Genomic DNA, 15,340 nt, shown 5'->3' with positions numbered 1-15,340 from the left:
AATGAAGAAGTCCATATTTGTGTGTACATTTCTTAAGTTTTTTTGAGAATTGTGCGACATACTTAGACAATCTGAGATCTTGAAGGCTAGTTGAGAAGAGACAGAAAAAGAGCAGTAGGAATGGAAACATGGAGGAAAGTATGACTTGTTTTGTTTTCACCTCTAGTATTGGAGGTGAGAACTCAATTTGGTGTTTCCCGATGCCTCTCATTCCTTTTGTCCTCAAGCACTCCTTCCTCTTCCTTTTTTGGCTTGCTTGGTTGCTTTAACTTAGAAAACACATACATGTGTGCACATATTCAATGTGAGTCAAATGCGAGCTTGGAAGAGTAAGATAGAGAGGGCATAAGAGCAGTAGGAATGAGAAGATATAGGAAAGCCTAACTTACCGGTCACTCATTCCTATCATTCTTATGTGCTCCTTCCTCTTCCTCCTTTTTGTTGCTAAATCAATTAGCAGAAAAACTAAAATATATGTACATATATTGAGGTGATAAGAGATGTTCTCTATGAGAGAAAAAGGTTAAGAAAAGAAGCATAAGAGCATCTCTAATAGACCTCGCATATCAGCAGTCCTTATATCGTGGATAAGGACCAAGAAATCAGATGTTTGCGGGGTGAAATCGGTTGCGGCCGAACAAAACCCGTATTTGAAACTATAAATTTTGAAAGAAAGCATTCACGGGCGAAATGAAGAACACATACTACATTCATAGTTTGATCATCGCTACATTTCCAAAGTTATTTTACATCGCGATGCCGCCCTACCCCTAAACTAGCCAAAATCGGAGCTCGCCGGAGCTCTTCGGGTGTGGCGGTGATGCTGTGGCGGCGGCGCTCACTCATCGTCGTCGGAAGAGGAGACAAGGTCGACGTACTTCTTGTCTTGCTCCTCCTGCTTGCGGCGCCATGCTGCCTTCTTGGTGTCGAACTCGCGCGCGGCGGCGAGCGCCTGCTCGAAGAGGAGGTCACTAAGCTCCTCGTCCCGCCGGCGACGCGTGTCCTCCTCCTCCTGCTCGCGCGCAGTGTGATTGGTAAATTTTTTATTGTTTCACGCTATTATATTATCAATCTTGGATGTTTTATGTGCATTATTATGTTATTTTATATCATTTTTGGGACTAACCTATCAACCTAGTGCCAAGTGTCAGTTGTTGTTTTTTCCTTGTTTTTGCCTTTACAGAAAATCAATACCAAACGAAGTCCAAATGGAACGAAACTTTTTGACGATTTTTCTTGGACCACAAGACACCCTAGAAGCTTTGGGAGGAGGCTAGAGGAGCCACGGGATGGCCACAAGCTTGCAGGGCGCGCCCTAGGGGAGGAGCTCCCCCAAGCTTGTGCCCCCCGTAGCCCCTCTAACCCTAATTCTTCTTCTATAAATACCCAAATATTCCCCGTAGACCATGGGGCACACCAAAGATACTTTTCCGCCGCCGCAAGTTTCTATTCTCGCGAGATCCCATCTGGAGGCCTTTTCCGGTACTCTGTCTGAGGGGGATTCGACCTTGCTGCCCTTCCGATGATGTGTGTGTAGTTTACCACAGACCTACGGGTCCATAGCTAGTAGCTAGATGGTTTCTTCTCTCTCTTTGATCTTCAATACAATGTTCTCCTCGATGTTCTTGAATATCTATTCGATGTAATCTTCTTTTGCGGTGCGTTTGTTGAGATCCGATGAATTGTGGGTTTATAATCAGATTATCTATAAATATTATTTGAGTCTTCTCTGAACTCTTTTATGAATGATTAAGATAATTTGTATTTCTCTCTGATCTATTGATTTGGTTTGGCCAACTAGATTGATTTTTCTTGCAATGAGAGAGGTGCTTTGTAATGGGTTCAATCTTGCGGTGTTTATTCCCAGTGACAGAGAGGGACATGACATGTATTTGTATTGTTGCCATTAAGGATAAAAAGATGAGATTTGTTCATATTGATTGGATCTATCCCTCTGCATCATGTCATCTTGCTTAAGGCGTTACTCCGTTCTAGTTAACTTAATACATTAGATGCATGCTAGATAGCGGTCAATGTTTGCAGTAATAGTAGTAGATGCAGGCATGAGTCGGTCTACTTGTCAGGGACGTGATGCCTATATTCATGATCATTGCCTTAGATATCGTCATAACTATGCGCTTTTCTATCAATTGCTCAACAGTAATTTGTTTACCCACCGTATGCTTTCTTTCAAGAGAGACGCCTCTAGTGAAAACTATGGCCTCCGGGTCTATTTTTATCATATTATTTTCAGATCTATAAACTCAAAAATGCAAAATTACTTTGCTGCAATTTTATCTTATTTTGCATTTTATTTATCTTTTATATCTATCACTATCAGATCTCATCCTTGCAAGTAGCCGTGAAGGATTGACAACCCTTTATCGCGTTGGGTGCAAGTATTTGTTTGTTTGTGTAGGTGCAACCATTGGTGACTTGTGTGTTCCTCCTACTGGATTGATACCTTGGTTCTCAACCGAGGAAAATACTTATCTCTACTTTGCTGCATCACCCTTTCCTCTTCAAGGGAAAAACCAACACAAACTCAAGAAGTAGCACAGTGCGCTCGATGAGCGCCGCTTCGAAGGCGTCCGTGTCGAGCCCGACGAGGTAGTCCTTCGGGCCGATGACGCCGCGCCCGCACGGCCGCTCCTCCCCCGGCTCGATCTTGACGGCGCGGAGCGGAGAAGGGACGCCGGCACCGAGAACCCGTAGTTCGTGTAGCGCTTGGCCGCGCGCTTGCGCGCTGCGTCAACGGTGATGCAACGCTTGCGCTCCAGGTCGCCGCCGCCATCGCGCCGGCCAGAGCTCCACATCGTCGCAGATCGGTGGGCGGGGGCGGTGGATTTAAGCTCACCGGCGGCGAGAAATCGAAGAGGGGTTGGGGAATCGCGGCGGCGGAGGGATAGGGTTTCGGCCCGTATACTCGCGGCAAACCCGTAGATATACCGCGTGGGCGGGGGCGGTTTGCGGGCCACTGTAAAATCTTTGACGGGCTGAGCGAATATACGGGCTCTGGTCTGGCCCAAAAAATGGGACAAACCCGTATCGCGGGTTTTTACCGTTCGCCCGAATATAAAGGGTCTGCTAGAGATGCTCTAAGAGCAGTAGGCACGGGAAAATGATGGAAGCCTAAAGACCTCGGTTCCTATTCTATCACTAGAAGAGGTTTTGGTTTGAGCTTTCCGGATGCCTCTCATGCCTATTGTTCTTTGAAGTTCCTTCATCTTCCTTTTGGATCACAACTTAAAAAGAATTCAGGATATAATATGATTTTATTCAAGTTTTTTCTTTGGCATGCCTTAATCCATTGATAAGGTAATATAAGATGGTGGCATGGTTTGGTTTATACTTTATTATCCTCTCTGGTTGATGCTAGAGATAACACGAATTTCAAGTTTCAAATCTCGAACTCTGAACCGATGAATCTGTGAAAATTCAGTCCTACATAGATTGTATTTAAGTATAGCACACTTGTCAATTTGCTTCGTCACGTAGAAACTACGCTGCTAGTTTTCATTTTTCGTCAAAGTTGAGTACAATTACATTTCACATAAACGGCTGACATATATTAGAGACTGTGTTGACTGAACGGAATGAAAATTGAGAACAGAGATAATACATCAGAAATATATAGATATCACAGAGAAATCTGAAGCCCGTAAGAATTTACTATATAATTGCAGCAAAGAGTCATTGGAAAATAATTAGGTGTGAGACTCGACTGCTTTGCATATTTCATCTAACAGGATTGTTAACTACTTGTTCTATTGAGATACCGAATGATACTGTAACAAAGGGAGGCTTCAGCCAATTCGACTTCGCAACCGAAAGCAAAACATTCCCCTTATTTACTATGTTAGCTAGATGCTAAGCCAACTCCCCATCTCTATAATCAGATCTCCTTGTTTGTTGCTCGCAAACTTCAAAGTTTGATGCCCTTCGCCTTTACATTTGCCATGCTAGCCAGCCCACTCGCTGTCTCTGAACCCACCATGGTCGGCGTCTCAACAGGATCCACGAGGTCGACCGCCCTGTGTGGCTTCCTCCTTGTGTATGTGTAAGGGAATCTATGTCCTTCAACTCTTGTAGCAGAGTTCATGAAAGGAGGTGCCTTCGTCTTCAGTCCATCATGATGCTGTTTGAGCACTGTTTCAGACTGCATCGGGAAGTTATAAGGTGGGTTTGTGCTTGCACCAAGGGTAAGCATCTCAGAAATAATGTCAGCATTTCCTGGGTTGGACATTTTCATCAATCCGTTCGTCTCGTGGCCAATGGCGGTTCTCACATACAGACCAGGAGAACTTTCAGGAACCATGGCACCCGGCCGACCAAAGTTCTTCAAAAGGTTCTTCTCATGGAGGGATTCTCTTGTGTCGTTTCCTTCATCTGAATATGCTGTGATAGGTTTAGCTGCTGACTGATACCCACTCAACGCTGCAGAATGGTTGCCTGTTTTGAGATCCTCTAAAACAGCATGCTGGACTCCAAATGGGCTTTTGACCAAGATAGGGTAAGTTTCTAGTGCACCCTCCGACTGCCAGGCTTTTGAGCTTGAACTGCCTAAAGAACTTCTCCTTGTGTTTATGTATAAAGGATAAGATGGATTCACAGAAAAATTATGTACATGCTGTGAAAAAGCATAAGGAGAAAAGGTGGAGACCTGCACTCCCAGCTGAGCGAGTGGGATCAGTCCTGGTGTATGATGTATTCCTGCATTGCCATGAGCAAAGGAATCACTGTCGGCATTTGCTTTAAGCACGACTTTTGGTGGTTTGGTACATTTTTCACCGGGCACATCTCGAAGGTGAAAAATGTGACTATTCAATGAGCTAATTTCCACTGATTTTGCTCCATGGACTATCTCCTTGTATTTGGCTGACCAATTGGTACTTGATGTCCCTTCTATAAGTTTAGCTCGCTTCAATGGTGCAAAACTGGCAGCTTCAACCTCACCAATATTTGATAGTCTTGCATTCAAAGGAGAACTGTTTGGATCTGCAAATGTGAGAAGCTTCTCTTGTATCCAGTTGTGCCAAATGTGAATCTTCTCCTCAAGACTAGTATCCACAAGATTTCTTCTCCACAGCTTGTCCATGCACGCAAACTTCCAAACAATGCCATCATGATACAACTTCAGAAAATGATAATACCTTCGTCTCTGAAAGTTCATCAGTAATTCTCGTGCCCGAGAAACTTCTGGAGAATAAAATCCACCGTTCAATCTGTCAAAAAACCCTCTAAGTGGACTCCCAAAGAACATAGCACTGCCACTCAAGAGCTCCGTCATTGTCGTAAAGAAGTCATGTTGGTCCATGTCCGGGAGGTATGCTGCTAGACGGAATCTATCGTCTTCTGTTAGACATGAGTTCCACGTCTCCAGAGACAGTATGTCATTTAACCCAGGCAGATCATAAAGCCCATAAGGCACATTGCACAACTGGCCTCCAGACATTGCAAGCTCACAATCGACCTCCGCATGTTCGCAGTCATCGGCAGAACCTTGACTAGGAAAGCTCTCAAGCAGTAATCTCTCCTCTTGTGTAAGGTCCTCATTTTCACGGCTGTAACCACTCTTCGCTATAGGCGCACCACTTGCAACCTTCACAATGCCCATTGATGATGAAGAAGAAGAGGCCCAATACACCAATCAGTATCAGAGACAGTCACAAAAGAGAGTCCGCGGTGATTTCAGCACAATACCACACTATCCAGTAGAAGATCACTGTAAAAAGAAGGTGTAAACAAGCACATATCAGCGAGATAGAACCCAATATTCACCAATAGTTCAACTTGGAAATCACTGTTCATGAATTGTCATACAGAAAAAATGATGCATGCCAGGAATTAAACCACTGAAATATAGAAAACCCTACATTACTGTATCGTATATGCCATAAGCAACATTGCCTCCAGTGATCGAACTAACCACACGGTCCAGAAGTATGAACATGACATTGGATAAATAAGTCCTTCTAGCCCTTCTCTTCCAAACAGTAAACGTATCAAATCTTCTCTACCATTTTTACTTCTGTTGGCCTAACTTATACAATCACCTAGAACACTTGTACGATCAACTAGACAGTAGACTAGCACTAACCCCACCAGCGAAAAATCTCACAAAAAACGGCCTAAATTCGGACCTCCTAGAACCGGATCGCACATTCCACGAACGGGAGCACAAACTGAAGCCTCGAGACACGCATGCACCGCATGCAATTCCGGGAAGCACAAGCGCCCCCACACGGCTACCACGAAATCACACTCACAATTAGCAATAACTGAAGCTCAAGCCACCAACCTGCCCATCGTACGATCCGGCCGCCGATTCTCCCCGCGAATCCGAGCGAGCTACGTGCCCACACCACACGAACAGGGCCCGGCCGGATCGGCCGTCCCACCGCGCGGAATCGCGGCGGGAGACCGCGAACTGGCCGGGGGAGCGCGGGATCGAGGGGGCGATGCTGCGCCGAGGGAGAGGAGGCGGCGGCGGAGGGGAGGGGAAAGGCGAGTGGAGGAGCCTCTGGGCTTTGGGGCGAGATGGACTGGTGGTGATGGCGCAGTCTGTGCCGCGGTACTGTTTCCGCCGCGCTGGTGCTTTGCCCCCATTTCGTGTAGTGTGGAAATAGGAGCGATTACTGCTCTGACCAGCGACAACTGCTTTCCTTCACTGTTTCCCCTGGTTTTCCGCTTCTTTATTTTCTCGCTTTCTCAGCCGGATCCCCCGCCCCGCCCGCCTGGTGGAGTAACATGTAATATACACATATCCCTAGACTATATTATTATCTTCATAATGGGTAGTAACATAAATGTGGTGTCATGCATATGTTTATTTATTAGGTTATAGATTCATATTGCATTGAGACATGTGATGTTACAGTAACTAGTTAAGTTACTGTAATTATCTCTCTCCTCATTAACTCATTGCCACATAAGCAAATTTGCTGAGTTGGACTTAATGTTATTGCTCAAGTTACTCCCATTGAGCATCTCCAGCATGCGTGCAACACGTGGCGTGCTAAATAAACATTTACAGCGCCTCTATAGCCAGTTTTTGCACGCCGAGGAGCGCTGGCTTCAGCGGCCGCTGCAAAAAATTGCGCGCGCGCCGCTCCAGCAGACGCGCTAAACTACAGCGCGCGAGAGCAGCCGGCGTTTGTAATATGTTCATTTTGGAGACAATATGGTGATATTTCAAACATCAAAACAAGACATAGCATAGTTTAAAATCACCCAAACAAGTTCATGACATAAAAGGTTCAAAATCATGCCGCATCACATCATCATCCAAAGTTCAAAATCATCCAACCAAGTTCATGACATAAAGTTCACACAAACAAATGGCACCATGAAAAGGTCACGTGGCTTCACGGTGGGCGTCCGTGCGACGCCACCCGCCGCCTAGGTCGTCTGTGGCGCCATGAAAAGCCCGCAGCGAGACCGGTGCTTGGAGGAGCACCGGCGGAGGCGAAGCCAAAGCTCCCCGCGCTAGGGTTTGCACCGCCGCCAGTGGCGACGGCGGCGGAGGGGTCGCGGGTGTAGAAAGGGGTGAGGGGGATGTCGGCACGGCCGTCCATCGAGCAAATTCGCCGACGGCGGCGCGGGAGGGGCGAAAGCGGCGCTGCCGAAGAGGATGCGGCGCGGGCGCTCGAGTGTGCAGCGCGTGGGAGCGGGCGCCGGAAATAAGCGGCGCGCGATGCCGTTTTGCCCCGCGCGCTGAACCACTTATGCCGCGCGTGCGTTTTTTGCGCCTCCGCTGGAGCTCCCGGAGCGGCTGCACGCGCGCAAAAAACAGAATTTTCCAGCGCAGCGCTTATATCGCGCGGCTGTTGGAGATGCTATAAGAGCATGGTTAATAGTACAGCCAGCTGATGGCCATATGATGTTGACATGTTATCTATAACCAACTTTATAGCCCGCACGTACAATAGTTATCTTCTATATCTAAATAGCTAGCCCCCACTAATCTATTTCTCTCAACATGCAAGCATGCCACCTCATCACAGAACATGCATGGGAAAAGCCCACCTCCACTACCCTATTTGTTTCAACATACAAGCATGCCACATCATCATGCAACATGTATGGAAAAGGACTCACCTCAACATGTAAACATACATGAGTATTTTCATTTCATTATGTTATTTATATTTAATAAATATTTTACCACTATACAATAATCAAATACAATAATTAATATGTATTATCAGTTTTAGCTCTTACTACTCAAAATATTCATGTTTCATGCAGTGAATCTCATCGAAAATGTTGCACACTATTCCCGCAACAAGGTGCGGGGTGTCACCTAGTATATAAAGATGTGCTACTTTACTAATACATGGCCCACCTTTCACTCTCACATAGTGCCTAGGAGCACGTGCTGCAGCTTGCTCTTATTGTAGCTGGCTCCTCTTTCCTCCCCTCTTCTCTCCCCTCCATGCCAGTAGAAATATAATATTTTAACTCTTACAACATGCTTATGTAGGATTATTGTACTTGCTCTAATAAGCATCTCTAACCAATCCCTAAGAAGTTATATCCACATAAAAGGGATTGCATCTCTAATAAAAGTTCATCGTAAGTACAAAGTATCTCAAACATAATAAAAGTTACATCGAGATTTTGAGACCATCAAACGACCAGTACTACCGTCAGAACGAGCCGCCGTCGTCGCTCCCTACCGGAGCCAGTTTGAGCTTGTCGATGACAGCCGGAAAGTCTTCATGCACGTGCCCTTAAGGACCAACGCCCTGAAGCCACATTCATCACTGTTAAACCCTTGCTAGATCTGAAGCATCTCAGACGGAATCACGCAACATGACGAGAAACTGTAACCTCACCATCACAGGTGTTAGGGCATGTCTCTCTGGTTTTGGTGATTGATGGCAATGCTTTTGCGGACTAATCGTGTGCATTGAGCTTTCAGATATTTATTCATTGGCACGAGACGATTCATTTCCCCTCGGAGCTCAAAGTGAAGATGGTGTAGTCTCTTTCGTTTCAGTTTTGGTGGTCTTGAGTCGTAGGAGACACCGTACTATCAAGAGGGGTCCGTATCGGAAAGGCTAGGGTGGAATCAACACGTACACATCCTTCTTGCACCACCAGCTCCTTTCCCCTTCTTAGAGTGTGCCGTTATCTCGGAAGTGGGTCTTGAGAGGAGCCAGCGGTAGTACCACCGAACCAGAGCGGTAGTACCACTTATGGCCTCAAGCGGTACTACCGCCGTTTCACAAAAGTAGTACTGCTCGTGGCCATAAGCGGTAGTACTGCCCCGGTTCCGTGCAGGTACCGCCTCGATTCGAGGACGTAGTTTCTCGTGTCGGGTTGAGCGGCAGTAGGAGCGGCAGTAGGCGCGGTAGTACCGCTTGCAATCGGTAGTACCGCCCTACCACCGCTGCTAGTGCCTCTCAGGGCCAGCTCTCCCGTGTCCCTTCCCCCTCCGAGGCCCTTGCCCAGTGTCTCTGCGATAGTACCGCTGGGGCTCGCGGTAGTACCGCTCTCCCGAGCGGTAGTACCACTCTGTGCGGGTTGAGGAGGGGATAACGGTTGGATTGGTCTCCCCACTATAAAAGGAGGTCTTCTTCCCCAAAAAGACCTACCTCTTTTCCCCCAAGCTCCATTGTTGCTCCAAAGCTCATTTTCGCCCGATCTCTCTCCCTAGCCAATCAAACTTGTTGATTTTCTAGGGTTTGGTTGAGAAGGCCCGGTTCTACACTTCCACCAAGAGAAATTTGATTCCCCCCACTTATCCCTTGCGGATCTTGTTACTCTTGGGTGTTTGAGCACCCTAGACGGTTGAGGTCACCTCGGAGCCACATTCCATTATGGTGAAGCTCCGTGGTTTCGTTGGGAGCCTCCAATCAAGTTTTGGAGATAGCCCCAACCTTGTTTGTAAAGGTTCGGTCGCCGCCTTCAAGGGCACCACTAGTGGAATCCCAGCATCTCGCATTGTGTGAGGGTGTGATGAGAATACGGTGGCTCTAGTGGCTTCTTGGGGAGCATTGTGCCTCCACACCGCTCCAACGAAGATGTACTTCCCCCCAAAGGGAAGGAACTTCGGTAACACATCCTTGTCTCCACCGGCTCCACTTGTGGTTATCTCTTCCTTTTACTTTGTGCAAGCTATTATTGTGCTGTATCTTTTGCTTGCACTTGTTGTTGTTGTTGTTGTTAGCATCATATAGGTTGCTCACCTAGTTGCACATCTAGACAAACTATTTATTGCTTAATCTAATTTGTTAAGAAAAGCTAAAAATTGGTAGTTGCCTATTCACCCTCCCTCTAGTCAACCATATCGATCCTCTTAATTGGTATTAGAGCCTCGTCTCTTTATTAAGGGTTTCACCACCCGAAGAGTATGGTTGAAATCAAGGGGGAAGTGCCCGGGGTCGTGGAGTTGACTTTGATCACTCAAGACGACTTAAATGAAGCTACGACTTCAGTTAAGACGTCTATGACGACCGAAGTCAAGTCCATGATTAAAGAATTACTTGAGGGGATGAAATCCACTCCTGACCCCTTGCTTGTGGTTAATCCCATCGCATCGGAGTCGGAGGCCAATTCCGCCAAGGAAACGGCTAAAGGTACTCATGTTCCTTCCCCTCATGACAAGAATGGGAGGGGAACCTTTGCCTCAATTCCCCCTCCCCCGGTCTATGGAGGACCGGTCCCCACAGCTCGCATCAATATTCATGGTCCTCCTCCCAAGCTTGTTAAGGGTGATTTTGCTAATTGGTCTTTCGCATTAAGTCTCATTTGAATCATTGCTCAACTAACCTTTGGAGAATCATTGAGCAAGGATTCTACCCGCATGATCCAACAACTTCACTCCAAGAGAAGAAGTGGACAATCAATACAATCACTCCACATTGTTCATTCTTCAAGAAGCGGTCCCTCCCGAAGATCTATCGCACCTACGACCTTTCACTCGTGCAAAGGATTGTTGGGAGCACATTATTTCCATGTACAAGGGGAGCTCAAACATCCAACGGTCCAACTTTGAAGTGGTCCTTGATGAGGCCGATGAATTTGTGATGCTTGAAGACGAGGATCCACGTGATCTTTACCGGAGGGTGACAACTCTTGCGGTTTCTCTCCAAGATCATGGAAGCAAGGATACAGATGACACTTGGATCAAGCGCAAGTTCCTCAAGGCCATCATGCCTTTCAACAAGGCCATGTCTTCCGTGATTCGTCAAAGGCCGGACTTTCACACTGTTGGGGAACGTAGCATGCAATTTCAAAAATTCCGTACGCTCACGCAAGATCTATCTAGGAGATGCATAGCAACGAGAGGGGGAGAGTGTGTCCACGTACCCTCATAGACCGAAAGCAAAAGCGTTAGGTTAAGGCGGTTGATGTAGTCGAACGTCTTCACAATCCAACCGATCTAGTACCGAACGTACGACACCTCCGAGTTCAGCACACGTTCAGCTCGATGACATCCCTCGAACTCTTGATCCAGCAGAGGGTCGAGGGAGAGTTCCGTCAGCATGACGGTGTGGTGACGGTGATGGTGATGTGATCCGCGCAAGGCTTCGCCTAAGCACTACAACGCTATGACCGGAGGAGTAAACTGTGGAGGGGGGCACCGCACATGGCTAAGGGAATAACTGATGTCCTATGGGGTGCCCCCTGCCCCCGTATATAAAGGAGGGGAGGAGGAGGCCGGCCACCAAGGGGGCGCGCCATGGGGAGGGGGAAAAGGAAGGAAAGGGGAGGGAGAGGGAAAGGGGGTCGCGCCCCTCCTCCTTGTCCTATTCGGACTCCCTTGGAGGGGGGCGCGCACCACCCCTTGCAGGCTCCCCTCTCTCTCCACTAAGGCCCATGTAGGCCCAATACTTCCCCGGGGGGTTCCGGTAACCCCTCGGTACTCCGAAATATACCCGAACCTTTTCGAAACCATTCCGGTGTCCGAATATCATCGTCCAATATATCAATCTTTACCTCTCGACCGTTTCGAGACTCCTCGTCATATCCATGATATAATTCGGGATTCCGAACAATCTTCGGTCACCAAAACACATAACTCATAATACAAATCCTCATCGAACGTTAAGCGTGCGGACCCTACGGGTTCGAGAACTATGTAGACATGACCGAGACACATCTCCGGTCAATAACCAATAGCGGAACCTGGATACTCATATTGGTTCCTACATATTCTACGAAGATCTTTATCGCTCAAACCGCAATAACAACATACGTTATTCCCTTTGTCATCGGTATGTTACTTGCCCGAGATTCGATCGTCGGTATCCTCATACCTAGTTCAATCTCGTTACCGGCAAGTCTCTTTACTCGTTCCGTAATGCATCATCCCGTAACTAACTCATTAGTCACATTACTTGCAAGGCTTATAGTGATGTGCATTACCGAGAGGGCCCAGAGATACCTCTCCGATACTCGGAGTGACAAATCCTAATCTTGATCTATGCCAACCCAAAAAACACCTTCGGAGACACCTGTAGAGCATCTTTATAATCACCCAGTTACATTGTGATGTTTGATAGCACACAAGGTGTTCCTCCAGTATTCGGGAGTTGCATAATCTCATAATCAGAGAAATATGTATAAGTCATGAAGAAAGCAATAGCAATAAAACATAACGATCATTATTCTAAGCTAATGGATGGGTCTTGTCCATCACATCATTCTCCTAATGATGTGATCCCGTTCATCAAATGACAACACATGTCTATGGTCAGGAAACTTAACCGTCTTTGATTAACGAGCTAGTCAAGTAGAGGCATACTAGGGACACTATGTTTTGTCTATGTATTCACACATGTATCAAGTTTCCGGTTAATACAATTCTAGCATGAATAATAAACATTTATCATGATATAAGGAAATATAAATAACAACTTTATCATTGCCTCTAGGGCATATTTCCTGCAGTCTCCCACTTGCACTAGAGTCAATAATCTAGATTACATTGTAATGATTCTAACACCCATGGCGTCTTGGTGCTTATCATGTTTTGCTCGTGGAAGAGGCTTAGTCAACGGGTCTGCAACATTCAGATCCATATGTATTTTGCAAATCTCTATGTCTCCCTCCTTGACTTGATCGCGGATGGAGTTGAAGCATCTCTTGATGTGTTTGATCTTGTGAAATCTGGATTCCTTTGCTAAGGCAATTGCTCCAGTATTGTCACAAAAGATTTTCATTGGAACCGATGCACTAGGTATTACACCTAGATCGGATATGAACTCCTTCAACCAGACTCCTTTCATTTGCTGCTTCCGAAGCAGCTATGTACTCCGCTTCACACGTAGATCCCGCCATGACACTCTGCTTGGAACTGCACCAACTTACAGCTCCACCATTCAATATAAATACATATCAGTGTCAAAGCTTGCATCGACGTAACCATTTACGACAAGCTCTTTGTCACCTCCATAAACGAGAAACATATCCTTAGTCGTTTTTAGGTATTTCAGGATGTTCTTGACCGTTGTCCAGTGATCCACTCCTGGATTACTTTGGTACCTCCCCGCTAAACATATAGCAAGGCACACATCAAGTCTGGTACACAACATTGCATACATGATAGAACCTATGGTTGAGGCATAGGGAATGACTTTCTTTTTCTCTCTATCTTCTATAGTGGTCGGGCATTGAGTCTGACTCAGCTTTTCACCTTGTAACACAGGCAAGAACCCTTTCTTTGACTAATCCATTTTGAACTTCTTCAAAAATTTATCAAGGTATGTGCTTTGTGAAAGTCAAATTAAGCGTCTTGGTCTATCTCTATAGATCTTGATGCCCAGTATATAAGCAGCTTCACCGAGGTCTTTCATTGAAAAATTCTTATTCAAGTATCCTTTTATGCTATCCAGAAATTCTATATCATTTCCAATCAACAATATGTCATCCACATACAATATTAGAAATGCTACAGAGCTCCCACTCAATTTCTTGTAAATGCAGGCTTCTCCAAAATTCTGTATAAAACCATATGCTTTGATCACACTATCAAAGCGTATATTCCAACTCCGAGAGGCTTGCACCGGTCCATAAATGGATCGCTGGAGCTTGCACACTTTGTTAGTACCTTTAGGATCGACAAAACCTTCTGGTTGCATCATATACAACTCTTCTTTAAGAAATCCATTAAGGAATGCAGTTTTGACATCCATTTGCCAAATTTCACAATCATAAAATGCGGCAATTGCTAACATGATTTGGACAGACTTAAGCATCGCTACGGGTGAGAAGGACTCATCGTAGTCAACCCCTTGAACTTGTCGAAAACCTTTCACAACAAGTCGAGCTTTGTAGACAGTAACATTACCGTCAGCGTCAGTCTTCTTCTTGAAAATCCATTTATTTTCTATGGCTTGTCGATCATCGGGAAATTCAACCAAAGTCCACACTTTGTTCTCATACATGGACCCATCTCAGATTTCATGGCCTCAAGCCATTTCGCGGAATCTGGGCTCATCATCGCTTCCTCATAGTTCGTAGGTTCATCATGGTCTAGTAACATGACTTCTAGAACAGGATTACCGTACCACTCTGGTGCGGAACGTACTCTGGTTGACCTACGAGGTTCGGTAGTAACTTGATCTGAAGTTTCATGATCATCATCTTTAACTTCCTCACTTATTGGTGTAGGTATCTTTCCAATTCGAGAGAAGGTACAACTACCTCGTCAAGTTCTACTTTCCTCCCACTCACTTCTTTCGAGAGAAACTCCTTCTCTAGAAAGGATCCGTTCTTAGCAACAAATGTCTTGCCTTCGGATCTGTGATAGAAGGTGTACCCAACAGTTTCTCTTGGGTATCCTATGAAGACGCACTTCTCCGATTTGGGTTCGAGCTTATCAGGTTGAAGCTTTTTCACATAAGCATCACAACCCCAAACTTTAAGAAAGGTCATCTTAGGTTTCTTGCCAAACCACAGTTCATATGGTGTCGTCTCAATGGATTTAGATGGTGCCCTATTTAACGTGAATGCAGCCGTCTCTAAAGCATAACCCCAAAACAATAGTGGTAAATCGGTAAGAGACATCATTGATCGCACCATATCTAATAAAGTACGATTACGACGTTCGGACACACCATTACGCTGTGGTGTTCGAGGTGGCGTGAGTTGTGAAACTATTCCACATTGTTTCAAATGAAGACCAAACTCGTAACTCAAATATTCGCCTCCGAGATTAGATTGTAGAAACTTTATTTTCTTATTACGATGATTTTCCACTTCACTCTGAAATTCTTTGAACTTTTCAAATGTTTCAGACTTATGTTTCATCAAGTAGATATACCCATATCTGCTCAAATCATCTGTGAAGGTGAGAAAATAACGATACCCGCCGCGAGCCTCAACA

At 45.8% G+C, this 15,340-nt stretch overlaps 1 protein-coding gene across 1 annotated transcript; it reads right to left on the bottom strand.

Moving 5' to 3' along the window:
- Positions 1 to 3,653: 3,653 nt before the first annotated feature.
- LOC109742836 (uncharacterized) lies at positions 3,654 to 6,671 on the bottom strand. Its single transcript, XM_020301934.4, has 2 exons — positions 6,302 to 6,671; positions 3,654 to 5,725 (listed from the first exon to the last, which is right to left on the bottom strand). The coding sequence occupies exon 2, from the start codon at positions 5,615 to 5,617 to the stop codon at positions 3,926 to 3,928; it is 1,692 nt and encodes a 563-aa protein (XP_020157523.1). The 5' UTR covers positions 5,618 to 5,725; positions 6,302 to 6,671; the 3' UTR covers positions 3,654 to 3,925.
- Between the last annotated feature and the right edge of the window lie 8,669 nt (positions 6,672 to 15,340).

Source organism: Aegilops tauschii, chromosome 7, assembly GCF_002575655.3.
Source record: "Aegilops tauschii subsp. strangulata cultivar AL8/78 chromosome 7, Aet v6.0, whole genome shotgun sequence".
NCBI classification, from domain to species: domain Eukaryota; kingdom Viridiplantae; phylum Streptophyta; class Magnoliopsida; order Poales; family Poaceae; genus Aegilops; species Aegilops tauschii.
The sequence above is the reverse complement of the archived record's forward strand: the minus strand, read 5'-3'. Positions and strand labels throughout refer to the sequence as shown.

What these genes read in the sequence shown, in the direction of transcription:
- LOC109742836 (XM_020301934.4), bottom strand. Translation starts at nt 5,617, where the DNA reads ATGGGCATTGTGAAGGTTGCAAGTGGTGCGCCTATAGCGAAGAGTGGT.